This window comes from Onychostruthus taczanowskii, unplaced genomic scaffold, assembly GCF_017590055.1.
Source record: "Onychostruthus taczanowskii isolate IOZ18803 unplaced genomic scaffold, ASM1759005v1 scaffold10, whole genome shotgun sequence".
Taxonomy (NCBI): Eukaryota; Metazoa; Chordata; class Aves; order Passeriformes; family Passeridae; genus Onychostruthus; species Onychostruthus taczanowskii.
In genome coordinates, this window is record NW_024496526.1 from 16526055 (window position 1) to 16554023 (window position 27969).

The 27969-nt window shown below is 44.1% G+C and overlaps 2 protein-coding genes across 5 annotated transcripts; both read right to left on the reverse strand.

The window, feature by feature from the left end:
* Positions 1 to 566: 566 nt before the first annotated feature.
* RBM43 (RNA binding motif protein 43) lies at positions 567 to 5610 on the reverse strand. Of its 2 annotated transcripts, none has more exons than XM_041406327.1 (4): positions 5441 to 5610; positions 3195 to 3285; positions 2095 to 2189; positions 567 to 1465 (listed from the first exon to the last, which is right to left on the reverse strand). In XM_041406327.1, exons 1-4 carry the CDS (start codon positions 5441 to 5443, stop codon positions 752 to 754), a joined length of 903 nt encoding a protein of 300 aa, XP_041262261.1. In that variant the 5' UTR covers positions 5444 to 5610; the 3' UTR covers positions 567 to 751. The 2 variants fall into 2 exon arrangements, with proteins under 2 accessions (XP_041262261.1, XP_041262252.1); XM_041406318.1 differs by having other exon boundaries at positions 3195 to 3381.
* Positions 5611 to 6604: 994 nt separating this feature from the next.
* Positions 6605 to 16074, reverse strand: NMI (N-myc and STAT interactor). Of its 3 annotated transcripts, none has more exons than XM_041409476.1 (11): positions 15927 to 16074; positions 15720 to 15833; positions 14729 to 14779; positions 13376 to 13453; positions 12959 to 13105; positions 11807 to 11902; positions 11115 to 11289; positions 10547 to 10653; positions 10242 to 10437; positions 9533 to 9639; positions 6605 to 8390 (listed from the first exon to the last, which is right to left on the reverse strand). In XM_041409476.1, exons 3-11 carry the CDS (start codon positions 14771 to 14773, stop codon positions 8169 to 8171), a joined length of 1173 nt encoding a protein of 390 aa, XP_041265410.1. In that variant the 5' UTR covers positions 14774 to 14779; positions 15720 to 15833; positions 15927 to 16074; the 3' UTR covers positions 6605 to 8168. The 3 variants fall into 3 exon arrangements, with proteins under 3 accessions (XP_041265410.1, XP_041265390.1, XP_041265400.1); XM_041409456.1 differs by having other exon boundaries at positions 11807 to 11905; positions 15927 to 16073; XM_041409466.1 differs by having other exon boundaries at positions 11807 to 11905; positions 15706 to 15833; positions 15927 to 16073.
* Between the last annotated feature and the right edge of the window lie 11895 nt (positions 16075 to 27969).

The following is a 27969-nucleotide window of genomic DNA, read 5'->3' on the forward strand; positions in this document are numbered from 1 at the left end:
ATCACAAAATAAAAGCTATTTTCTAAATTGGTTTTAAAAAACCCCATTTGTGCCCTTGTAATGGATATAGAAACAGATTTGCATAAACAGAATCTGACTCCAAAGTCTGAACGCCCCCAAATTTTCCCATCAAATCTCTGGACACACTTTCATGTCTAAATAATGAGCTGTCAAGAGGTGCTGCAGAAGCCTTTACAGCTGGAAAAAGCCCCATTATTGCTCCTATGAAAACAAACTTGCCTGTCTCCTGCAGGGAAGAATCACCAAGGCTTTCTCAAACCTGTCCATTCCAGGTGCACTTTGCTCTGCCAGGTGTCCCAGCTCTCTTCTCAAGGCCCAGAAAGGGTCCCCACTCCTCCTGCTGTGGTCACCTCCTCACAGAACCTCTCACAGAACTTCCCTGCAGTGTTTCCTACATGGTTGGCTTAAAAAAAAATATATATCTCTTTTCTCATCATGTAGTCCTTGACAGCAAGCTGGGAGGAGAATGCACTGAGGTACCAAAAGGAAATGTGGCTGTTTCTGGGCAGAAGAGGTCCCCAAGTTCACGAAAGATGCAAAAATCATTGTTTTTTTTTTTTTTGTTCTGACCTTAATTTGGTATTTGGGGGGACCAGGCTTGGTCACTCCCCTGTGCAGAGCTGCCAGCCTGTGAGGGGGCCAAAGTGACATCCCAGTGCCACAGAGGGAGACCTGCAGTGCCACAGGGCAGAGTCTGGGTGAGAAATCCAAAGGGCAGGAACCCTCACTCCTACCTGGAGCGCCTCTTCACCTCCTCTGTGAACCCAAAAACATCTGCAGAAGTGCCCACAACGTCGAGGTGGGTGTCATAAGGGATGAGCAGCACTCTGGGGTAGCGGGCTTTCAGCCTCTCACACAGCTGCCTGTATCTCTGCTTCTCAGCTCTGCTCTGCTCCTTGAAGCCGATCCTTTCCTTCCGTAAAATCTTCTGCAGCTCCACCGAGTAATTTTCAATCGTTTTCTTGGCCCTCAGCACAGCACCAGCCTTGCTGCCAGCGCTCTCAATGCACACCGTGGTGATGTCACCGTCAGTGACACCAGAAATGACAACACCATTTCCCTGCAAAGCCTTGGGATGAAAGCACTTCATGTAGTGATAGATATCCGTGTCCAGAACCAGCACTTGCTTTTCCCTCTGAGCATCCCGGGTGGAATTCCTCGCCTCCGCAGCACCTCTGTGCTCCTGCAGCTTCCTCCTCGGTCTCTGGGGGGATTTTCCCTCTCTTTTGTCCTCCTCTGAGAGGGATTTTGCCTTCAGCAGGAGGAATTCCCTCAGCACTTGGAGTGCTGGGAAGGATCCTTGCACGGCGATCTGCCCGTCACGCTGCAAAGGCCCAAAACTCAAAGCTGGGCTCTGCTTCCTCATCTCTTCCACCAAATCTTCTAAAACCAAGTGATCCCTGAAAACAGCCATGTTCAGGGTGGACGTGACCCAGAGGAAGGCCTGGAATTGTCAATGGGAGAAGTTAAGGAGTGGCTAATGAGGCATTGAGCATTATTAGGTTAATTAGGTGTGGGAAATGGAAAGATAGAAACTTCCACAGACACAGGAGGTTTGATCTGCAGCCTTGGGAGAAGCTTGGATTGATGTAAAAATACAACACACAGACATTAAGCAGAAACATAATAAACTTAAGTTTCTACAGTTTTAAGTAAGAAGTAAGAAACACCTTAAGTAACTTAAATAAGTCAGAAATTATTGATAAGATGTTGAAGAGTTTATAGTGTAGGGGTGTAATTGCACAGAGCAGGCTAAGAGCTGAGAAGTTGTAACAGAAGCATCAGTGTGATACCAACCCACTGGATAAAAGTATATTCATTGCAGCAGAAGTGAGTAAAGGTGATAGGTTAGAAAAGCAAAATAAACTTTGTGGCAACTGTCCACTGGGTTATAAAGTTATATATTGCCTAGTGACAAAGAACTTGTAACCATCTTTATGGCCGACTGTGAGCTCTCTTAAATCTCACGGCCTCTGAGACTGATGTTTATCTGAGCAATAAATTGTTTTTAGCCCGACTGGGGAACCATCCCTTCAACTAAAGCAGTGATAATGACATCAGGGAGGAGCTCACGTTGTGGCAGTAGCGGGTCACTGTCAGGGGGTAGGGCCTGGGCAGCCTCTTGTCCTGCAGGAGATGCTGATCCTTCTTCAGAACACGCTCCACAACTGGAAACAAAGCCAGATTCACTTGAGAAGGCTGCCCTAGAACAGAGGCTAAACAGAGCTAAAGAATAAAGGTTTAGTAGTACAGTATAGTATTGTTAAAGTATAGTATAGCTTAGTGTACTATAGTTAGTATAGTTATAGTACAGGTAAAAAAGTGATAATGTTTTTAGTTATAGGATGTTTTAAAGAGTTATTGATTAATAAATATTGTTAATAAAGATATTTATGGTATTTATTTAATTTTTAAATGTTTTGTTTTATGGATTTATGTTACAGTGTAAGTTTTTTCTTGTTAATTATGTTATAGTATTTATAAATGTATAGTATAAATCGGTAATATTTATAGTACTTATAGTAATATTGTATTTATATAATATTTATAAGATAGCTTAAATATATTTATAATACATTATTTATAATATTTATAGTATAAACAGTACAAATTTATGATATTTATAAAATTAGAGTATTGTAATTAAAAATATTTATTTATTATTTAATTATTTTTATTTTTAAAAAATTAAATTTTTAATTTTTAAAAATTAATGTGTTTTATTTTTAGATTTTTAAAATTAATGTGGTTTTTATTTTTTCACTTTTAAAATTAATGTGTTTTTAAAATTAATGTGTTTTTAAAGATTAATGTGTTTTATTTTACTTTTATTTTAAATTTTTTAAATTAATTTTTTTAAATTAATGTAAAAATTAATTAATGAATGAATGCATTTTCATTTCAAATTACAAATTTATATTTTTGCTTTTAGCACTTAAGTTCAGAAGCCTTTTTACAAAGTTCCCAATCAAATTTTGTGTTTACCTTTCAACTTTACCTCACAACCTTCAAGCCCCAAGACTTTTTTTTTGCATTTCAAATTCTAACAGCCCCCCACAAAGTTCCACAAAACCCCAATTTCAAATCCTTCCGGGGCTAATCCTTCAGGGGGCACGGCCGAACTTTTGATCCATTAATTTAAATAAAAAATTTTTCAAGAAAGTGAAACCAACCTCCTGGGTCATCGAAGGTGACGTAGGCGACTCCTCTGCGGCGCGTGGGGTACGCCAGCTGCTCCACGTCCCCGCCGTTGTTCCGGGACATCTGGAAGTGGATGGTGAGGATGTCAGCCAGGAGCTCGTCCTGCAGGAGGCCAGCTGGGACCCCGGCCACCACGACTGTCCTCGTGCCTCCGGCAGCCTGGGCAGAGACGGGAAATTCAGACGTGTGCTCTTCCGATCTCACGACTGTCCTCGTGCCTCCGGCAGCCTGGGCAGAGACGGGAAATTCAGGAGGGACCCCCACATTCCCGGCCCTGCAGAGCCTCCCGCTCCCTTGGCAAGTCTTCCCCTTTTTTTGGGGTTTTTTTTTGGACTGGTACACACTGTTCACACCCGTATTTCAAGTTTGGAAATGAGGATTTTCAAGCAGCAGTACAAAAAAGGACCCATGAAGGATGCAGAATTTCTGAAAAAATTATGAAAAACATCCCTGCTACCATACATTTCTAAATACTAAACTATATATATATATATATATATAAAATAGAAATAAAAATTGTTGTTTCCATGTAGCGAGAGAAGTTCATTTTCAAACCAGATAAAAGGCTTTAGGTGTGAATGGTATGAATGACAAGTCTCCTTTTGTTTTGCTTTGTTTTTTCAATTTCTTCCTTGTTTTAGGATCCTTTGCAATGTGCATTTAGGGGTTAATTAATCCTGCCCCATCAGATCTAAGCGCATGAATGACAAGTCTCATTTTGTTTTGTTTTGTTTTTTCAATTTCTTCGTTGTTTTTAGGATCCTTTGCAATGCGCATTTAGGGGTTAATTAATCCTGCCCCATCAGATCTCAGCGCCTGCCAGGCTGCCTCAGGCACCTGCATTAAAAAATGGTTTCAAATGCCATTTAAACCTTCTCAAAGCGGGAAAAATGAGCACTAAATTTAAGTTTCTCAGCTGGAAGGTCCCACCGGTAACGCGGCTTCCTCTGATTCTGATATTTAACATCAGAAGAGAAAGAAAAATTGCAACTGCAGTGATGCTCAGCAGGGATTCCCTGCAGAGAGGAAAGGGAAGATTCCCTGTTAAACCCAGGAGCGCCGGGATCTCAGCCATTTAAACCCTCTCAGCATCTGCTTCAAGCAGGAAAAACGAGCACTAAATTCCAGCTTCTCACCGGCAAGGTCCCTCTGATTCTGATATTGGTATCACTGCAAACTGCGGAGCACTGTCTGCATTTAACACTTCTCCGACTTTTCGGAAGAAAGGAGATAAATTTGGTTTGTGGGAGCGAGCTGCCAGTGACTGCTCTTGAGGTCAGTCACCCCAGCTGAACTCTTTAAACCTTCTCTTAAGTTTTAAACACCTCTTAGGTTGTTTTTCTGGGCCCGGGCTGCCTCAAACACGATCCCAGCTCCACAAGGGTTGCTGAGGGAGTGATGCCTGCCCAAAATCCTGGGGACCGCCTGCAGACAAACCCAGCGAGAGAGGCTCCATCAAATTCCGAGAGCCTGGAGCTTTTAATTAATGACAGCAGCTAATTATCCCGGCGGCGAGGCCCGTGTGAGAGCCAGTCCCCGAGGCGGCGCGGAGGGAATACAAACAGGGCGCTTCCAAGATGCAGGCGGGATTTTCTCACGCCTGGCACAGCCGGAGCTCGGCTCAGCTGCCAGACAGCCCTCACACCTTCCCAGCTGGTGTTTGGGAGCAACACTCGGGCCTGCTAGTGGGGTTAGGGAAAAAAAAACCCAAGCCGGGAACACACGGTTTGTGCTGAATCACTCCCCAGACGCGTTCTGTGCCGAGCAGCTGCTCCCAGGCGGGGAGGGAACGGGCCGGGAATGGGGAGGGAGGGAGGGATGGGGCAGCAGCTCTGCTGACAGCGGGTCCTGCTGGGATTTCCTGGCAAACCCCGGAGTGGTTTGGGTGGGGAGGGACCTGAAAGTTCATCCCAATGCAGCCCTGCCGTGGGCAAAGACGCCTTGCACTGTCCCAGGCTGCTCCAAGCCCCAGTGCCCAGCCTGGCCTTGGGCACTGCCAGGGATCCAGGGCAGCCCCAGCTGCTCTGGGAATTCCAGCCCAGCCAGGAATTCCCAATCTCCCATCCATCCCTGCCCTCTGGCAGTGGGAGCCATTCCCTGGCTCCTGTCCCTCCATCCCTTGTTTCTCCTCAGCCTTTTCCAGCGCTTTTCCCCCCGCTCCCCCCGGCCCTGCCCCTCACGGTGCGCGGCCCCCGCTCCCCCCGGCCCCGGCACTTACCATGGCCGCTGCTCCAACGGGACGGGATCCCACCGGGACGGGCTCGCCGGGACGAGGATCCCACCGGGACAAGGATACCGGGAAGGGATCTCACCGGGAAAGGCCCGGACTGAGCGGGCCCGGCGGGGAAACGAAAGCGAAAGCGGCGGGGCCGCCCCTGCGGCCGCCCCCAGCCCGGCGGGGAGAGAGCGCGGCACGGCCCGCCCTTCCCGGCTGGAACTGCGGGGCGGGAACGGGCACCGGGATGTGCAGGGACACGTGGGAACAGGGACACGCACAGGGACATCTACACGGACAGGGACACACAGGGAGAAGGGCTTGCATGGAGAGGGACAGACACGGACAGGGACACACGTGGAGAGGGACGTGTGTGGACTGGGACGTGCGTGGAGAGGGACATGAAGGGACATGGACAAACACATGGACAAGGACACGCATGGAGAGGGACACAAGGGAGAAGGACGGGAGTGGAGAGGGACAGGGACACACAAAATCCCACGCAGGGACACACATGGAGAAGGACGGGAGCGGAGAGGGACAGGGACACACAAAATCCCACGCAGGGACACACATGGAGAAGGACGGGAGCGGAGAGGGACAGGGACACACAAAATCCCACGCAGGGACACACATGGAGAAGGACGGGAGCGGAGAGGGACAGGGACACACAAAATCCCACGCAGGGACACACATGGAGAAGGACGGGAGCGGAGAGGGACAGGGACACACAAAATCCCACACAGGGACACACGTGGAGAAGGACGAGTGGAGAGGGACAGGCAGGGACTGGGACACACATGGAGAAGGACACACGTGGAGTGGGACGTGCATGGAGAGAGATGCACATGGAGAGGGACATGCACGGACAGGGAACATTTCCAGGGGCACCCACGGCTGCTCTGGGCACCCTGTGCCAGGGCCTGCCCACCCTGCCAGGCAGGAATTCCTTCCCACTGTCCCACATGGCCAGGGACACCCCCCGGCACCCCAAAGGCTGTGCTTGTGGCCCCAAACAGCCCCGTGTTTGGCTGGACAGCAATGTCGGGGTGAAAGCTGCAGCTGGGAAATGTCCCTGTGTGTAATTTGGGAATAAAAACCTCCCAGCCCCAGAGAAAGTCACCCCAGCAGGGAGGAAAAAAGGATATTGACACTTATAGATACATCACTGACACTTTATTCTTATTTTTCATCATTAAAACCAGTCTCCAGCCTTTCAAGCACCACTGCTGCTTTAAAGTTTAACAGGGTAATCATCACAAGCCATAATTCATCAGGGACAAAGGCAAGACATTTACAGACATTGTCTTTAAAATGTAAAAATGTAATTTGTTTTCTGGGCTTTAAAACCTGCAGCTTCTCACTACTCCTCCTGAGTCACACCTTATGAGAATTTTAAGCTTTTTCCTTTTTAATGATTTACTTCTCAATATTTATCAGTGAGATACAGTTGAAATTCAGGGCAGTTTTTACCTTTCTCAGGATTTTCCCCCTCTCTTTTTAGGGTGTCTGGTGTTACCAAGTTTTTGAGAGTGCAGAAGTGCACAATTTCTGTAAATTCTTCAGCACTACTTTGAAATTATTATTTTACAGTGGTCTGGTAATCAATCCCTGCCTTTGCATGCCCTAAACAGTGAGAGGTGCTACAGTCACATGCATCTCACTCGACAGCAAATTCAAAATAAACTCTAGTGTTTTCAGCCTTTTTATTTTCCATATTCAACTTTTATCCATGGCCAATTAACAGTCTGTCTGGAATAATGATCCCTGAGGTATTCCCTCTCCTTTCCCTGCACATCAAGATGTCAAATACCCCAAAAATTAATTATTTCTAATGCCAGGCTCATGTTGGTTTGGAGTTAAGACTGTTAGGGCCAAACCATTTCAGACACCAAGGGTGGGAAAAGTGCAAAGTCAGAGGAGGATTTGTTTTACAAGGATGACAAGCAGAAAAGGAAAAACATTCCTCCTTGGAAAACCACTCTTCAAGCCCTCCCAGCCCCAGCCTGGGATCACCAGATCTCTCAGGGCTGTTCAGCAGCACTGCTACCAAACCAGGGACAGCATCAGCTCAATCCTTGGCTGAAATAATTTAAAATAACCAAAATCATGAACAAAAACTAGGAAAATTGAATTGCAGAAACAAATACTACAATCAAAAATAAAGCAGGCTACAAACTGCTCAACAGCTAAAGGCAGCAAATGCCAGGGCATTTCTTAAGTGCCATTTCTTGGTTTGGCAGCCCCCATTTTCTGTTTTAATTCTATCACTAATTTGATAAGGGGCTTTTGTGAGATTACAAGATTCTTTCAGGTGTTTGAGTTCTGGTGGCACTGAGCAACCTCAGCAGGACTGGAGTTGTGTCAGAGCCACATTCTGAAGCTCTGGCACTCAACAAAGCAGGACTGGGAGGAGGCTTGGATTGGGATTAAGTATGGCTTTTGTAACCAGAATGTAAGAAATAATCCACTCAGCCCACCCTGGAGTATCTAAAAATCTGCAAGGTATAAAATATGCAAAGTTGCAGAAAATCTGAGATGTTTCAGGGGCTGCTGAAGGCTCGGTCTGTGCCTTTAATCTGCAACACAGGCAGGGAGTTTTGCTGACTTCCTGTGCAAAGCCAGTGCCATGAGAAATCAGAAAGGCAGGGATTCCTTTTCTAGAGTATCAATTTCAGACCATTAAAGCACAACATCTACTTAAATCCCTGAGGAACAAAACCTCAGAACTTCACGAGTCCCCTGTGATTTCTGAGGTGGCATTCCCAGTATCCTCCTCAAAGCAAACATAGGCTGCTCCTCTGGAGAGGTATTTGATTCCCTCAATCTCCCCCCCACCATTGCTTGGCTTTTGGAAGTGAATTTCAATCATGTCCTGCACACTTTCTTCATCCTCTTCCACCTCTGGGATTCCTTTCAGCAGAATGGTTTTCTTGGAAACCCTGCAGTGTGGCTGGGGAGGAAAGAACAAACCTGGATTATACAGCAGCTCTGCACTCAAAGGAACTGGGAGAGATGGGAACTGAATTCCTCACTCAGGTGTGGCTGGGATCTCTGATGAGCTTTAGATAGTGGAAATTTCTCTGGAAAGAGCAGGAATTCTGGATTCACACTACAATGAAGGGTCTGGAGGGACTTTGGAGGAGCAGCTGAGGGCACTTGGTTTGCTGGAGGAGAGTGAGGGGAGACTCATCCCAGTCTGGAGCTTCCTCCTGAGGGACAGCACTGAGCTCTGCCCTCTGGGAACAGAGGAAAAACAGCTGGAGCTGGGTCAGGGCAGATTTAGGTTGGATTTCGGGGAAAGTTTCTTTTCCCAGAGGGTGCTGGCACTGCCCAGGCTCCCCAGGGAATAGGCACATTCCCAAGGCTGCCAGAGCTCCAGGAGGGTTTGGACACGGCTCCCAGGGATGCTCAGGGTGGGATTTTGGGGTGTCTGTGCATGGCCAGGAGCTGGATCCATGATCCTGTGGGTCCCTCCCAGCTCAGGAGATTCTGTGGTTCCATGATTCTGAGCCCACACCTTAACTGGTGTGTCCTGCACTCCTTAATGCAGCCACACTCTGGATTTGGGGCTCTCTGATGGCTCCTGACAGCACCACCCCATAAAATCCCTGCCAGGACATGCCCCATCCCAGCTGTGTGTCCTGCACACTGCAGCCCATGCCTTAATTACAAAGGCCTAATTATAGGCACAGTTCTGACCTGATCACCATTACTCCAAAAGCAGCAGACAGCTGGAGGCAGAGTGTGATGAGGCAGCTCTGTGTGCCAGAGTCACAATTTGGGCTGAATGGAGGAGTGAAATCAAGGAATGGATGAGCAAATGTTGCATTTGCTGGGACTCTGGGATCCTGGCAGAGCTTTGTGCTTAACCTCCTTCCCAAAGAGCCCAGCACAGCCACGTGGGGAGTGCTGAGATAATTCCATCAAGGAAAGACAAGCACACCTTTTAAAAATAAATTGCAGCTTCACGTGAGCTCAACAGCCTATTTCACACCCACACTGCTGTGAAGTTCACACAAAAGGAGTGAAAACTCTGCCCAGCCTCCTATTTCCCACTTATCTGTTCTATCAGCCTGGAGTAGATTCTTTTACCTGAAACTTCCTCAAGTGGAAATCAAAATGTGGGGAGACAGAAATGATGAACCACCTTTCCTCTGCACAGAAAGGGTATTTAGTACATCCCACAAAGTTGTAGCTTGCTGTAAGAGAATAAGGAAAAAAAACCCCAGTTAATTATTTAAATTAATTTAACCAGTATTTTATAAACATTTCAAAGACCAGGCTCATCTTTGTGGATGCAGAAATTAATGTAGGATGGCACACTTGTAAATCTGCAAAAAGTTCATTTGGCACTTCCAAAACAAAAAGCAAAATCATGAAATGCCCACAAAGCTCTGAAATAAACCTAAAGCAGCTGCTCCAGGTGGATGTGGCTCCACTGATCATGGAATTCCATCCAGCTGGGCAATAGGAATGCCTGTCCAACTGCACTGTCCTGCAGCAGGAGCTAAAGTCAAACATCTTCCCCATTTGCTGATTGCAGTATGAGTGTCTGGCAATGCAAAGGAAGAAAAAAAAAACAGTGCTTTTTGGAAAAGTTGTGAAAGAAAGCTCATGAACTGTGAGCAGGTTGTGTTTGCTCCAAAAGGATGTGATGACAAACTGCTTTATTTCATGGATCTCTGAGGGATCCACGAGCTCCCTGTGGGAAGAGTTTGCAACACTCAGAGGTGACCTCAGAATGGAACCCAGGATGGACAACTGGGCCTGAATTTGGGTAAGAAAATATTCCAGGCTCTACCTCCAGGTGTGAGGAATGTGATGACAGCTGTCCCAGACCCCTTGTTGTAGGTCACATTTTCTATTTCTCCTCCTCCTTCTGCCTGCTCAGTTTTGTAGAAATGCAGCTCAAGTTTGTCTCTCATCCAATCTTCAGGAATGGGAAGCTCAGGTATGTCTGAAACGTTGATCTTCCTTCCAGAGACAGTGACATGGAGCTAAAAATATCAAATTTTTGTGCACTTTGTGACTGAAAACACTGAAAAAAAAGAACCTAAAGCTTTTAAAGAGCTCAGATTTTGAGAGTTGCGTATTTCAGTTGTTTACCTCAAACTGGAACCCCATGTCAAGTTCAAAAGGCTTCACTGTCACATTTGCTGTTCTGTTGTCCAGGTTCACACAGTGCTTGCTCATCTTTGTCAGCCTCTGGGCAACTGAAGGAAATCAGATACGAAAAGCTTTGTTTAATCATTGTAAACCCCAAATTATTCCCCAGCCTCTTAAAAAAATCTCCTTTTGCAGCAGTAAAGGAGAAATTAATTATCATTAGGCAACCAGATCCCAAGCATCCATGTCTACTTCCATAAAATCTCTGTGATTTTATGTAGGCCAAGTAATATAATAACAAAACACTATATCAATGTTAATAATTACAAACAATATTTTAAAGTAATATCCAATAAACACAGTAAATATATTATTAATGATACATATTAAAATAGATTTTGAGTGGGACTACCACAACTTTTAAGCTGTCAAAAGTTGTTCTTATTGTATAAAATACGAACACACGATTTTTCCCGTTCCATTCAAAATACCCTTGTGGGAAAACCACACCACTACCAGGTGAAACACATCAGAGACATTAATTTTGTAATTAAAATACACATCCTACCTTCTTCATCTTCAAAAGTCAGCAGTGCCTGGTTCTGGTTGAGTCTGAAGGGGGTTTTTGTGGCTGCCCCAAAGACACAGTGGGCATCCATATCCCTATCTGCCCCATCATCCTTCATCTCCTCCAGGTGAGTGAACTTCAATTTCATTTCTGCCACCTTCTTTTTAATCTCCAACTTTAGAATCAACACAAGAAAAATAAAACTTGAAAATTACCAATGCTATGAACAGTTCTGATTCCACTGCCTTCCATTTAATCAACGTCTGCTTGTTTTCATCCTCTCACATTTTCAGTATCTCTTGGATTTACTTCCATATCCTCTGCCTGCTTCAAACTGGCTTGCCAGGAAAAATAAGAAACTTTCAGGTTTATTTCATATTGAAATATCATTTATTTCATATTTCATATCATTAGTAGAGGTTCAAATGCTGAACAAGTGGCCCCAGCAGCCTTTAAGAGGGACAGATTCAGTGGGGAGGCTCAGGATTCCCAGAGCAGCTGTGGCTGCCCCTGGATCCCTGGGAATGTCCCAGGCCAGCTTGGACAGGGCTTGGAGCAGCCTGGGACAGTGGGAGATGTCCCTGGGGTTGGAATGGGATGGGATTTAAGGTCCCCTCCAACCCAAACCAATCTCTAAAAATAAAAATCTGCCCTCCTAAAAGACCAATTTCCAAATATTCCAACTCCTTTACCGGATTATCCTGGGAACTGTGTTCTTCCAGGTCTTCTTTGAGCTTTTCAATCTCTTTCTTCAGCTCCGTGTTTTCTTGCTTTAGCAGCAAGAGTTCCTGCTATAGGCCAAGAAGATGAAATGCAAAATTAAACACTTAAATAAAGACAGAAATATATTTCAGCAACATCTGGGCAGTTTCTGCCACGCTGCTGCTCTTCCCTCTTCATGTCCTTCTCCTTCCTCCTGTCTGCTCCATAATTCCTCCAGAACAAGGAATCCTGCTTGGACACAAAGCTGTGTAAGCACATCCAGGATTTCCTGGACAGGGAATGCGAGAGGATGAGAAGGAAACAGAGCAGATGTTGTCAGCTCCAGCCAGCCACCAACACAAGGTGGCTCCTGGGAAGTCAGCAACCACTGCAGACACTTGGAGCACTTCCCATCAGCTGAAGGCCAAAGCCAGTACCTTCCTGGGTACAAATCAAAACTTTGGTGATTAAAGAACCAAAATCAGCTCTCAGAAAATCTCCCCTAACCTGAGTGTGTCTAAGCTATTAATTATATTGTAATAGCTTGAAGCTGTATTTTCTCATCAGTGATTCACAAAGCTCACTGGAAGAACCTCCTTGGCAGCCTGTGGAACCTTCTGCTGCTCCTGCACATGGAATATTGAGGGATGAACCAAGGGATCTGGAACCAAGCAGTTCTAGAAGGAAAAACCCTCTTCAGCCAGGCCCTTGCCCAGCTCACTGGCACTTAAGAAATTGTTGTGTTGTGCTTTCATATGCCATGTAATGATAAGTTGTACTTTAGGTTTGGGATGCTGATCCTTCGGGTGCTGTGATCTCTCACAGAACAGGGAGCTGGCAAAGCAGTGGAATCACCCCACTGGGCTTCATCCCCTTCACCCAGACATGAAACTCATCTGCAGGGGAGAACCTTGGAACATGAAAGTTGGTTTTGCCAGGTTTCATCCCAAAACAGACTCAGTTTTTTATTGCACCATCTCTTTGCCTGCCAGTGAAAAACTGAAGTGCAGCAAAAAACGCGTGGAACATTCCAGCAGTACAGCTGCACACTGGCAAAGCCACTGAAACTGGGAATGTTGCTCCCATTTTCCTAGCCCACAGCTCCTTCCTGAGCCTGCAAACACCAGCAGTCCCCTCCATACCTCACAGCTGGTGATTCTGTCCTGACGCTGCTTCTCCTGCTCCTTCAGATCTGCCAGCTCCTTCTCTGCTCTGCCACACTCTGTATCAGCTCTTACTTTGGAGGAAAAAAGGTCAGCTTTTGCCTTTTCAATATCTTCAACTCTTAACTGAAGTGCAAAAAGAAGAAGATTTTTAAATTTTTTACAGGTTTATTTCTAGAGGAACAAACAACCTTGAGTAAGCTCCTTGTATTTATTAATTTTTAACACTTTGGGTAAATATTCAACTTACAAGAGTGGGATCAACACAAGCATAAAGCACTGGAGAACAGAACAAATTAAAGATAAATGTGGGGGATTTGATGTGATTTTAGAATGATGCACCAATCTTTATATTTTAGCAAATTTCCATAATTCCATGTGCTTTACAGAACTTGCCTTCCACAGCCTCAGCTCTTCCTGAAGTTTTTCCATTTCTTCCAGGGATGTCCCAAGTGGATCAGGGGGTACCATACTCTGCAGAGAGAAGAGGAACACATTGGTTTTCTCCTCTCTTGGCCAACAACTGAGACACCCCAAACAATTCTACAACAATCTTTAAGAAATTAAAAAGTTTAACCAAAAAAATTTAAAACATCATTCACTTAGGACAAATTGTTGAATTGTTTAAATGGCTGGACAGGACAAAAATCTATGAAATTGTGATTTGCTGGCCAGCCATTATTATTTGCTAAAATGCACAGGTTAATATTTAGCTAAATAATAAACCAAGTTGTCTCCATGTTCTTCCACACAGAACTAAGCCCCTCAAATCCACAAATGTTTAGCTCTGTGCTTTCCCAGCAGCTCCTCCAGGAGGAGGTGTCAATAAAAAAAATAAAAGTGAAAATGGGATTTTGATCTTCCAGGCTGGGGGAGATTGGACAAAAAAAGGTAATATCAAGGAAGGTGATAAAAGAACCATTTCAGAATTGAAATTCAGGGCACAAGTTCACAAGGACAGGGAAGCTACAAAGCCCAAAGACAGAGAAAATCTCTGTTCTGTTTTGTTTCTATGGCTGTAGTATTCTGCAGGAAAAAAAAAATCCAAAAAGATCTGCTGAAATATTCCCTCCCTTTTTACTCAAGATTACATAAAGCTTGAATGGCAATCATGAAATTCAGGCATGAAAAAGGTCTAAATTAGATGATCTTGTCAGTTCTCTTGGTAATGCTGGGTATTTCCTAAAAATAATAAAATAGAAAGTATTTCTTCCAGTTTCAAATTAAGCAAGAGGGAAATACCCATCTGTGTCTTAGTTACAATGGGAAAAATATTCCTTCACTCTAGGGACTGAGTGCAGGAAATAAAAGGGATGCACGTGCCAACAGCTGGAAGACAATAAGAAAAAGGATTTTTTACTAAAAAAATTGGTTTCACTCAACAGTTTCCATCCTGAAAGAAGGGAAAAAAAAAAAAAAAACCAAAAAAAAAGAAAACACAAAAAAATGCCAGGGAAAGTCCCATCCAAACCACTTGTGCACTGCTGGAGCTGAATCCCAGGAAAAGGGAAACTCCCCTAAAATCCTCCACAAAGACAGATGAGCAAGAAAGGCAGGACACAAAGTTCTGGATGCAGAATCTTGGGAATGGGATTCTCCCTATGGAAACAGGAGGTGGAAATGGGGAATGTCCCAAGTATTAAAGGGTGGAAGAAGGTGAGACAAACAGAAGCTGTGGGAGCACAAACCTTCAGTCAGAGGTACAAAAGTCAAATTTCACTCCCAGGCAGCACATCAGGGAATACTTACAAAACCATTGTCATGTAGAAATAATGGGGGGCTTGTAGCATCCATGGAAACCTGAGGAAACAGGAAAAAAAAATACAACACCGTATGTATTGTTTGGGGGTTTTTTTATGCAACAAAGTATCAGGAATAGCAGAAGCTGTGTTGAACTGGAAGAATTTTTAAACAGAAATGTATCATTCCATATGCAAAAGTGACAGATATTGGGATATCTGAAGCCTCCTTCCTTACAAGGAAATAAAAGCCAGAGACAGATGTGAGGAATTCTGCAGTGCACAACTCAACTTTGCTGTTCTGGTAGTTCTGTATTTACCTTTATGTGTTGTTACACACATGGGAAACAGCCTGTGTGTTCTGTGCTTGAGAGCCTGGAGAAAAGGGGACCTCAGAGAGGCCTGAGGGGGCCCCAGGACAGCTGGAGAGGGACTGGGGACAAGGCATGGAGGGACAGGACACAGGGAATGGCTCCCACTGGGAAAGAGGAGATTTGGATGGGATATTGGGAAGGGATTCCTGCTGGGGAGGAGCTGGAATGGATTTCCAGAGAAGGTGTGGCTGCCCCTGGATCCCTGGAAGTGTCCAAGGCCAGGCTGGAGCAGCCTGGGACGGTGGAAGGTGTCCCTGCCATGGCAGGCATGGGGATGGATGAGTTTTAATGTCCCTTCCAACCCAACCCATTCTCGGATTCTACAAATCCTGCTTAGCACAAATGGAAACCCTTTCACACAGCAGATAATTTAACATTTGGAATCCATCGCCACAGCATTTTGTGGACACAGACAAAAAGGAATTTGGGGAAGCTCCCAGGCCACTGACCAGGAGGAGATGCCAAGGTGCAGAGGCTCCCAAGCCAATCTGTGGCTGCCAGGGCAAGGTTTGATCCTCTAAGGTTTAGGCTGGTACTCCACAGGATACTCCTTGAAATCCCAGCAGGAGCAGCCCAAATTCCCGACCCATCCAGGCAGTTCTGACCCTCTCACCTGGGAATCCTCACCTTGACGCTGAGCCGACACCGCCTTCACTCAGAGGCTTGAAAAGGTCCTGGATCCCGGAATCCCGCCCTGGTTTGGATCGAGCAGCTAAAATTCAGAAACTTCTGTACAGTTTCCTGGGGGGAAAAAAGGAAAGTGAAAGCATAAATGAACAATAGCTTCCCTTGGTTTATCCGCGACTCCTCCAAGGGACCCGAGGGGTCCCTCACCGCTCAGCTCCCGGCGGGCACGGCCGGGACGGGCTGGGGGCACGGCCGGGGGACGGGCTCGGGGCACGGCCGGGGCTGCCGCAGCTGCCGGCGGCTCCTCAGAGACCTCCGGGGCCGTCCCGGGGCCGCCTTTCGCTTTCGCTTCCCGGCCTGGGGAAGGAGGAGCCGGGGCCCGGCCGGCCCCCTCACACCCCGGGGAGCCGCGACGGTATCGGGGTGACTTTGGCTGTGTCCGTGTGGGCTGAGGGAGGAGCTGCTGCCCCGGCCGCCCCTCGGCCGAGCCCTGATGAGACGACGGGCACAAATGTGGAGAAAACGGGGAAATCCTGGGAAGAGGCGGGGAAAGGGCGCTGGGGCAGCGCCCTCAGGGCGGGCGTGAGGGCGGCCATCGCCTCACGGCGGAGCCGCGGCTCGCCCGTCCCGGCTGCTCTCGGCCGTGGAATCAAATAACACAAACAAAAACGGCTCTGCTGAGTTTATTTGTGTATTTATTTACCTGTAATTATCTGGGATTACGTGGTGTTTTATAAATAATATGGTTTACTCCTGTGGCGAAAAAGCATCCCGGACAGAAGGAGCCCTTGCGGATGGAGAAGCCGCGTTCCAAGACATTAACGTATAGAAGAATTCTGGAGAACCGAGTGTCAGCTTGTCACCGAAATGTGATCTCGAAAGAGGTTTCTGGGAAAAATAAACTCACTTGGATTCCAGTGGTGATCATTTTGAGGAAGAGAAAGCACTGGGTTCTCATCCAAGGGAGGCTGGAGAGGGGCTTTGAATAAGGGATGGAGGGACAGGAGCCAGGGAATGGCTCCCACTGCCGGAGGGCAGGCATGGATGGGAGATTGGGAATTGGGAATTCCTGGCTGGACTGGAATTCCCAGAGCAGCTGGGGCTGCCCTGGATCCCTGGAATGTCCCAGGCCAGGCTGGGCAGGGCTTGGAGCAGCCTGGGACAGTGGGAGGTGTCCCTGTCCATGGCAGAGATGGAATGGGATCTTTAAGTCCCTTCCAATCCAACCCATTCCATGATTCCACACAGATAACTAAAGGAAGGAGTCCATACCCTAGACTAAGAAAAATGAAGTGTATTACTTTCAGGCTTCCTTTCAAACTAAGCTGACGGATCTTATAGCGTTCCCCTCAAAATTGCAAACAGATTTGCATTCATTGGCCAAAGGATTTTGTCTGGGTTGCAGTCAAACGGCGCTGACTGTTCACGAAATTAATCCTCAAAAATTCAAAATATGCCAAACAGTTGGGGCAAGTGTAAACGCTGACTTTGTCACTTTGCAGATGCGGACTTTACTTTTGGAGAAAAGGCAGCCGGAGCTGGATAACAGTGGAGCCCTGTGGTGGAACTGGTTGGGCTCTGTGAGCACACTCGAGGAGGTCTGGCTGGAGCAGCCAGATTAAGGGCTTCAGAATTTTTGTCTTCATTGCTCCACAAAGGGAATATTGGAATGTCCCCTGCTTAGATAGTGATCACCTCACGCCACTGAATTCACTGGGAGTTTTACCCACAGCGTGATTGTTATGGCAGCTTCAAAAGTCCTTATCTGTTTTTCCAGATAAGTGGATGAAAATCTGACCCTGCCTTTGAGGGTTTATTATTATTGTTTTTGTTATTATTTTCTGCCTTGACAATGGCTAACAATGTTTACTATTGCTTTATAAACACAAAGTTGGTTACCAATGAGTAAAAGGGAGAGGTTTGCTGGAGTAGCCAGGGAGGAGGAGGTGGTTCTCTTATGACCTAAGCCCCGCAGATTTTCGGATTCAAATGTCACAGTGGTGGGCTGCTCTCCAGTGACCGTGGTCATGTTGGGATCTGAAGGAGCTTCATTTCCCCGAACTCCAGGGAACGAGCAACGTCAGCCAGCTTTGGGATTTGAGCTGAACAATGTGTTTGTGCTTGTTTGGTAAAGGGAATTTATTGGAGATGCTGACCTGGGCCAAGTTCCTTTACTGAAATGGGGTTGACTTGGAGTTGATATCTTAGTGCTTTTCTGGGTGTTGTGGATTTATGGTGTTAGCCACATGTGAGGCAGAGTAAAGGGAAAAGTGTGGATTTCATAATTCTGAGGAGTTTTGCTAAAGGAGAAAACAGAGGAGTAAAATACAGCATAGAGTACAAGAAGCTTTTCAACTCTCTGAGCTGCCTGCATTGATTCCAGACTTGCTCCTCAGGAACCTGAAAAACTCTGGACGAGCCCAGGAAGCTGAAATGGAAACTTGAGAAGAAAATCATGATCAGGACTCATCTGCAGCAAGAAATATTCTGATTAACCTGGAGGAAGTTTCGCAGCCATAAGGTACCTTTTGTTGGTACCTAAATTGTTTGACCGTAGCTCAGTTAAGAATCTCATGGCATTGTCTTCAGAGGGAGAAAATTTGGGTTCTTTTAAAGTTACAACAGATTCAAAGAGGGAAGTAAATGGAAATTAGTGGGATTAGTGGTGTCTTCCCTGCTGATCTCCAGGATTTTCAGAGCCTGGAAAATGGGCCTTTTGTAGTTTTTGGTGCTTTTGTGTTTTATTAGTACCCGGGGAAAAGGAAATAAATTTCCAGGTTCTTCTTTAAGGAGCTGCACGTCGTCACACAGGCAAGACACAATCGTGGTGACTAATGTACCACCTCCCATCCTCAGGAATCCCTACTAAATTACTGAGAAAAAACGCTACAGACCTCAGGCAAACAAAGAAAGCTTTCTGTCTTTGGTGTCGTGCCAGTGTTGTGGAGCGGATTGGGATCTTCCATTTATTGTGTTCTCAGGATCTGCAGGTGATAACTTAGCCTTCAGAAAGCAGCATGAAAATCCATCAGGATATGAGTTCTGGATCTCACTGCTGAGGCACCAAAATCTGGGGTTATCAGACCTTAATATCAACGAGACTCCAAAAACACATGGATCCCTCAAGAAGTTTCCAATCCTTCAACTCCCTGTTTGTCCTGGCTGTTCATGCAGCCAATCCAGGCTGGGAAATGACCCAGCTTCCAAGTTAACCCAGAATAAAGCTGGGTTTAGCTGGCTCGTTTCTCCACTCCAGCTCATCCTGGTGCCGTGCAGCAGGGTCAGCTCAGTGAGGGTGAAGGAAAACTTAGTTCAGAGTGGCAGGGCTTCAGTCTCCTCTGATGAGGAACAGGGGACCCAGCACAGGTTCCAGATTGTTTTAAGGGGCCAACATTGTAGGCAGCACAAACCCAATCCTTTTTTCAACCCGTTTTATTTCCAGCAAGGCAAAGGAGGAAAATAGACCTGACAAGGAACATCCATCACCCTGAGTTTAGGTGTGAATACCTGTCTCATAAATTGCAATTGCCTTCCCAACACAAGCAGAAGGATGAAATGAACCCTCTCTACCAATCTCCATGGTTCCCAGGAAGGATTCCAGCAGGAGCTGGGGGTGTTCCAGCTTCCCTGGGCTGTGTGTTTCCCGGGAAGCAGCGCTATGAGGCAATGCCCTGGGCTAGGAATTAATCCCAGCTCTGCTGCTGAAAGCAAACAATGCAGAAGGAATCCTCTGAGATGCACATTGGCAGGCCTGAATCCCATTCCTGTTCTTCGGAAAAATCACTGCATGTTAATGAAATAATGAATTAAACTCACTGCAAATGGCACTGTTGGTGTTGCAGGGAGGATTAGTGGTTTGTTGAGGCAGAATCAATTCCAAGTGCAGCCAGTTTTGTGCTAAGATGTAAATGAGAGGGCATGGAAAGCAGGAGAGCGGGTGTGGAGATGTGCCTGACAAAAGTATCCTTCTGTGGGACACAGGGAATGCCTTCCACTGCCAGAGGGCAGGGATGGGTGGGATATTGGGAAGGAATTCCTGGCTGGGAGGGTGGGGAGGGGCTGGAATGGAATTCCCAGAGAAGCTGTGGCTGCTCCTGGATCCCTGGAAGTGTCCAAGGCCAGGCTGAATGGTGCTTGGAGCACCCTGGGATAGTGGAAGGTGTCCCTGCCCATGGTCTTCAATATCTCTTCCAACCCAAATCACTCTGGAATTCCCTGATCCTATTGAAAAAAAACCCTCCTTTTCTGTTTCTTGCCAAACTTTGTAGTCAGCAGGATTTCTGAGAGAATATAACTCTGAATGAAAACTACCAAGATAATATTTTTGGTAATATTTAAATAAGTGCCTCAGTCTCTAGAAATAATTTTCTGAAACAAGTTGTGACATTTCCACCCCTCTTTTTTTTTGATTCCCCAAAATTATTTTATACAATCCATTCTTCTTGGAAGAAACATTTACTGAGTGTCAAGCAAAGAGAAAGTCCTAAATGGAAAGCCGTGGACACCTGAGAATTAAAGAAGTGAATATGTGCAAGTTAAAACATGGGAATTGCTCATGTAGATATTTCTAGGAAGGAGACTCATCCCAGTGTTCCAGAACTTTGTCCTTGACACATTCCTGGAATGATTCTGTGAGTGGTGAGGAAAGGTCATTTCCGAGAAGCTGCTAACGAGAGCTGGGTGTGCTGGGGTTGGTTCATTAACACCCCTGGTTTAATCCATCCCACTCCCCCGTCCTTTTTCCTTTCCCTGCTTCCTTTTTCCTTTCCTTGCCTTACTTTTCCCCTTTCCATTTTTCCTTTTTATTTTAATCTCCCTTTTCCTTTTTCCTTTCCTTTCCCCCTTTCTGTTTTCCTTCCTCTTTCCCTTTCTCCCTTTTCTTTCTCCTTTCCATTTTCCCTTTTTCCCTTTCTATTTTCCCTTCTCTTTCCCTTTTCCCTCCCCTTTTCCTTTCCCTTTCCCTTCTTCCCTTTCCCTTTTAATTTGTTCCATTTTTTCCCCAAATAACCCAGAGCTCACCTGTTTTGGATGCACTCATATTTCACTTTCTGCCTTCACTCTTGTACCTAAAGCACCTTCTGAGGATAAAGCACCAACAACTCCCAGCCCAGCTCATTTCCAAGTGTTACCAACTCCTAAAACCTGTTTTGTTTTTACAGGATTTCTTTCAGCTCTGCTTTTTTATGGCACTGATTCTGGCTGAAGATACTTTCCTGTGTCCAGCTCTAAAAGAAATGGCTCATAATCCTTAATTTTCTGGCTTAGATCTGATTTTATTTCATCAAATATCTATTCTGATGTTATTCACAACCTTAAAATTCACTGAATGAATTTGCGTTTTTATTATTTCACTACACAAAACAAGTTTTAGGGAGCAGAAAACTTTTTAAAAAGTTAGGTAAAAAGTAGTTGTGGAAAGAAAGACGATATATTGAAATATACTGAATTCCTTAGGAATTACCTTTCCCAGGATGAGTGTGCTGGCAGGAGGAGTCCTGCATTAAAGCCTCGGATATTCCACAGGCAGTAAATTTTGGTAAATTTGTATCACCAGCTTTTGGGGAAAGATGATTCATTGTGCTCTCATCACCCTGCTCTAAATTCAAGGTATTGATTTATTTAATGGGATGCAGCTGCTACTATTCAGGGAAGACAGAGAATGGAGTTTCTGGGGTGACACTGCCAGCTGGGGAGCTTTGGAAATCTGCTCAAGTTGGGCTGGGATTCCTGGAAAAAACCTGGATCTGGCCTGCAAACCACTGGATATCAAACTCCACACATGTTCCACTAGGATGGGAGCACGAACATTAAAAAAAAAAAAAAAAAAAAACCCAAAAAAAAAAAAAAACACACAAAAAAAAACCCACCTGGAATAAACCAGAAGGAAACAAAAATTAATCTCATTTTCATTAGAGTAGTCCATTGTGGCAATGATATCAAGGAAAGCCTTTGATTATCAGTTTTTTCTAAGGCTGAATTTTAATATTTTGAGGTTATGTGATCACAGAAAGGCTTGGGTTGGAAGGGACCTTAAAGATCCTCTTGTTCCAAGATCCTGAATTCAGGCTGAATTTCCATCCTGCTTTTGGCCTGGATGAAACCCCAGTTTGTCACTTGAGCCAGCCACACTGGGTTTGTGAGAGTGCAAAGTTCACCTAAAATTGTAAACCCATGTATATCCATCTTTAAATGCATAATTCATACCCCACTGGGGCACTTTGGTGCTGTTTAAAAACTCCTCACACTGAGAGAAGAAATCCTTTTCACTTATTTTGTGAGAGCTGCAAGAATTCCTGTTTTACCTTTTCATCTTCAAGTGGCAAGAAATATAATTTTCCATTTATTATCCCACTGATATTTTTTTTCCACAGTGCCTGGAGTGGTGTTTAATAATATTTACTCCTGGGCCAGATAAATATCAGAGGAATATTAATCAATTCTATTGTAAATAACAGGGAAGTTGTGTTTTCCATGCACAAATGAAACCTCAGAATGACTGGGAATGTTTAAGAGCAATTAGCTGGGTTATTGTGATCCATTTTTGACTCTTTGGATGTGGTGTTGATTTAAAAGAACTCGAGGTGGTGGATGTATTTGTACAGTGGAATTAATCTCGCTGAAGGGGATTGGTTTGCCTTTGGAATTGTTATTTAGGAGTGAAGTGTTCTAATGGCCCTCAAGCTGGCAGATTAAGAGAAGCACAGGCAGAGCATGAAAAATAAAGACAAATTAATGTTATAAAAATAAAATGTGATCAGTCACAACCTGCCAAGTGTGCGAACAAAGCAAAGGGGAATTTTAATAAATGTGTGAAGAGGAGGTTGAGGTCATGTAAAAATGACTTTAATGGAGTGATATTACCATGGGATAGGATGTTCCATTTTATTTCTTACTCAGAAAGATGGGAGAGAAAATAGACTTTAAAAAAGAAGTAAAGGAAGGGGAATTCCAACTCCATAAAAAACCCACGCATGCTAGGATAATCTGGGAAGGAGACAGTGGCTCACAGACACAGGAAATAAAGAAATATCTGAAGCACAGGATGATGAGAAGAGGAAAGGGTGAGTTACCCACAGCAAATAATTTCCTCAGTAAACTGTCAGGCTGAAAAGCTGGGATTGCCTCCTTTGGAAGCCCAGACCTCCAGCAGGGCATTCCCATGGGAAGATGCTGAGTGGGACCTCCTAGAGGAGAAACTCCAAGCATTATTTCAGAAGATGGAATAATCCATACTTCACAAACCCATTTCCAGCCAAGTTGTGCAAGCAGGAATTTCCAGGACTAGGAGACAATGCCAGGAGCATGTGTTGGCACCACTGGATGCTGCAATTGTGGAATTCCGTGTGTGAGGCCATGCCAGAGACAGCAGCTGGCTTCTCCCGAGCCCACAGGATGGGAACCATGCCCATGGGTACAAGGAAACCACAGCCCAGCCCTTCACAGAAATTAGGCAATGCTGACAGAGATCTCACACATCACACTAAAATAAATAAATTAAGAGCACCCAAAAAAAGCTGATAAAATCTTGAGTCATTAGGAAAGGACAGGAAGCTCATTTCCTCAGCAGCTGGAGCAGACAGCGGGAGGGGGGAGAGAAAATCAGTGGGCAGGGGTGGGAAATGAGTGTGCAGACATGAGGGGACATCCTAGGAAATGCTGCTGAGACCAATCCCACTGTGTTGTCCCCAACTCCATCTCGCTGGGATTCAGGAGGAGTTTAGACTGAGAAAACAGACTTTAAAAACGAAGTAAAGGAAGGAAGGAAACTTCAAAGCAGATCAATGTGTGAACTTGATTTTTCTGGAGCTGGAGGTTCTACTCTTGAGCTGACCCTGTACAAAGGGTCACCTTTATTATATTCCACCACCACCATATCAGTGTCCAGGGTGATAAGGTAAAATCTGGATTATCCCTGTGGAGAATCCCTGGATTCAGCCACAAACTTTGGAATCACACAAAGTGAGGAGTGAAGGAACCTGGTGGTGATCTCCTGGAGGACCAGCCCAGGACATGGCCGAGGGAGTGGTTTTTCCTAAAAATCCTCCTTTTCCAGACCTAGTTGACCATTATCCAGCTAGGATTCCCAGTGTGGGTGGACACCTTGTCCCTTGGTGGGCACAGGAAGAGGACAGCAGCTCTTAGCCTGTTTTTGTGGAAGGAGCTGCTGGCAGTGCTGGAATTCTGCATCCGAAGGCATTGGAAGGCATTAGGCTCAAGGAATCCCAAGGAAAGAGTGGAAGAGAGAGCCTGAATGGGCAGCTCCTGGAGACTCAGGATTTTCCCTTTTCCCTGCGCTCCACATCTTCCTGTGTTTTCCATAGCTGTGTTTCCATGGTTGGACTCGGTGATCCTAAAGGTCTCCTCCAACCTTGGTGATTCTGGATTGCTCTGGAAGAAACACCCAAGGAGTTTCTGTGGTTGGACTCGGTGATCCTAAAGGTCTCCTCCAACCTTGGTGATTCTGGATTGCTCTGGAAGAAACACCCAAGGAGTTCAGTGCCCTCCCGCTTTTCCAAAGTGCAGAGTTTAGGGAGGAATGATGGAGTGTTGGGCTATCCAATTCCATCCTGGGGCTAATAAATTCCTTTTTTAATCCATCTACCAGGAATATCAGGAACAACACATGAAGAACACAGAGCAGGAGACATTTGGATGATGGTTAAAAAGACCAATTTTTCCAAAGTATTCATGGACCTGTCTAAATTTTCTCAATTATCATTCCCAAAGATATAATTTTCTCAATTTCTTATTCCTAAATTCATGGCAACATTTTGCTTCTGAAAATTCCCAATCTGCCTATGCACATTTTAGGGGATGAAAGGAAATGTTATTATTCCTTTCTCAGATGTAATTATTCCTTGCAGTTTATTTATGCTTTTGTAGGTGCAAATAATTATTTCTACTATTTCACACATGGGAGGATTTCTTAGCATTCCCTGGTTTTAAAGCTTAGGAGCTTACAGGAATATTTATTCCCCCAAACTCCTTGAACAGAGAGTCTTTTTCCCAAAAATGGTCTTCACGAGCCTGAATGCTCACCAGTGATTGAACTCCAACCTTCCTTTCACCATTGTGAAATTAATTAATATAAAATGCTTTAAAAATTCCTGCAATGTAAATCCCAGATGTTTCATGCACGTCTGCCAGACAGTAATATTTTTATTTTTATATGTATGAAAACATAATATATGTTATATAAATATATATTGCATTAGGCCTGCCAAATCCCATTGGATGCTTTCATTTTGGATGCATTTTCCTGCTTAAGGCATCTTCTTGTCAAAGTTATTTTAAGTGAAAGAGGTGCTTTAAAAACCTGACTTATTCCTAAAGGACATTTCTCCAGCAGCAAATAAAAGTTTATAATGTTATATATTTATAGATAGATGATATAAAAAGAAAGAAAGAATATATAATACATATTGTGAAAGGACGTAATTTTTAAACCTCTGATTATTTGGTGTCTATTTAATACCCAAGGAACAAATCTCACATCTCCTACCTGTGCTGCCAAAGGCCTAAATTCTGTACATCTGACCCTCTGCATACATTAATTTTGCACTTGAACATTCATATTTTCATAAACCCCCCAAGCTGTTGCAGTTGGCTTTGCCCTGGCTGGAGCTGCGAGTTGTTTTTAATTTTCAGAGTTTCTTGGCAATCCTTGGAGCCTGTTTGTCTTGGCACCCCCCTAGCCCATTACCTATTCCTCAGTACCACAGGCTGAACGCTCTGTTTACAGCATTTTGTCCTTTTTGACTGGATTTCTGCAGTTTTAAAGTTGGAAACACAGAGGGACATCCCTGAGACATTTGTTAATTTTATATCTATTCTATATCTATCCAGTATATGCATTTTAAATGTTGATAGCTTCAACTCTTTTCTGGAGAGCAACTGTCACTATAGGACTTCAAATATTTGCACTTGGCAAAAGTTCAGGTTTTTTATGAGTGAATCCATTCTTCTCTGCTCACATCTGCTCTTAATAATCCCAAATGTTTGGGGTTTGTTCGGCTTTCACATGAAGGTTTTTGTTTGCTTTTTCTAAACCAAAGCACCACTACACACAATGGTCCATTCTTGTCTCCCATTGATGTTGCTGATAAAAATGGGAATTGGTTTCAAAGAGAATTTGACTACAAGACAAAGGAAAGAAGGTTTAAAAATATTTCGTTCTAAGAGAAAATCCTCCCTGAAAAATTAACTTAACACTGGGACAGTAAATAGCAACATCATTGGCCAAGAAGTTCTCACGTTATCAAATTCTTCTGAAATTGCATCATCTGGAGCCTATAAGGGACAGAAAAACTTGGGAAATATCATTAAAAATTCTTCTGTCTTTCCTTAAGTACAACAAATGTGTGAAAAATTTAGAAATCTTGTGTCTAAACAACAAGATATCCATAAATATCCATCGACAGGGCCCAGCCTTGGATGGAGTTCCGTGTTCCCTTCTTGGCGTGGCCCTTCCAGAAGTGTTGGAATCTGAAATGCAGGGAATTCTCAGAACTTTGGCTCTGGAAGCTGAAGTTCGGAATTAAACACAAAATTTGATCTGAAACTTTAGAAAAGGGCTTCTAAACTTAGGTGTTAGAAGTGAGAATGTGTGTTTGTAGTTTAAAACAAAAACACGTTAAGTTAAGAAGGAGAAAGTTTAGAGTTTTAGAGTTTAAGATATAGAAAAAAATAAAAGTAATTATAAAAGTAAACAAGAAGTTTAGAATGCAGCCCTGTATGTTTGTGTGTTATAACACGATTAACTAAGAAAACTTACACTGTAGTATGATTCTATAAGATGAAATATTTAAACATTAAGTCAAAAACATAATTATCTTTGTTAGCAGCGTTTTATTGGTCAATAAATTTTTTAAAGGTCTTGTAACTAAGGGTCTTGGGACTTTCTGAACTATGTGAGAAAAATGTGAGCTGAACTTACTCTTCCTAGCTATACAAAAGAATAAAAAAATAAATTGCATCATCTAAAAACTCCAAAGTGCTGTCTCTAACTTATTCAAAATTCCTTCTAAAATCCCCACACAGAAGGAGGAAGGACACCTGGGAAAGAAGCAGGGACAGGAAAGAGAATGACCCCAGAGTCTGGAAAACATGAGCTGCAGGAAGGATGGAAAGAGCAGCCTGGTGGTTTTTAAGGAGACCTAAAACAAGAGACAATTAAAGTTGCAACATAATTTTCTTGCTCTGAAGAGGCACTAAAAAATGTGTTAAATTGCTAAAGAAAAAAAGAAGAAACAAGCTGAAGTTGCAGCAGGACAGATTGAGTTAATACCAGATGTTCTGGGGAAGGAAGGTTTGAGTATCCAGCAGGAATAATTCATGATTATTTCTTTCATTGATATATATAATGACCATCAATAATGATCATTATTAATAATGATGATGTAATTATGAGTGAATTAATGATGATGATCATCATTATCAATAATGATGATTATTTCTGCTATTTGGTTGGGATCTGGGGGTTCTGAAGTTCTCCATGGAGATCCTGGGACAACCCTTCAACTTGTACTTCAGTTTATGGAAAAAAGTCTCAAAAAAAATCAAATTGGTTAAAAATAGGATAAAGATAAGAGATGTGGACATGGCCTCTTTTTAAAGAACATCAAGTCCAAGTTCCTCCTCAAATATCCAGAATAAACCAGGTGTTCTTGTTTGGCTGCTCTAAAACTTATCCCAACTTCTGGTTTGAAACTATCTTCAGCTTTTCAGCCTAAATTTAACTCTCAGTGGGATGGGATGGGATGGGATGGGATGGGATGGGATGGGATGGGATGGGATTGGGATGATTTTATTGTCAGGCTTTTTCATCTGTTTATGTTCAATATCTCTTCCTCCATTCCCAGGTTTCCCCCAGTGTAAATTAAAAAAGCAAATTCAATTTGCAGCAGCTATTTTTAGGTTTTCTCTCATAAGAAAAAACTTAACCTTCATTCTCCCACTCACTCTTTCCCTGCACTCCTTTCCCTACACTTCCCTCCAAGTAATTTTTTTCTGAATGAGTTTACAATTTCTTAAAAAGAGAAAAAATTCCCAATGAAAGGCTTTTCACTGCATTCCTTCCATTTAAATCCATCATTTTTGGGATTGTTCTTGGGATAATTCTCAAAGCCATGAACGATGTAATTGTAATATATTCTATACCACCAATAATAGGATATAAATACAAAATCTAAAAGCTAAACTTTGTCTATAAATATTCTCCCTGAGTATATAAATAGAAGAAGAAAGAAAA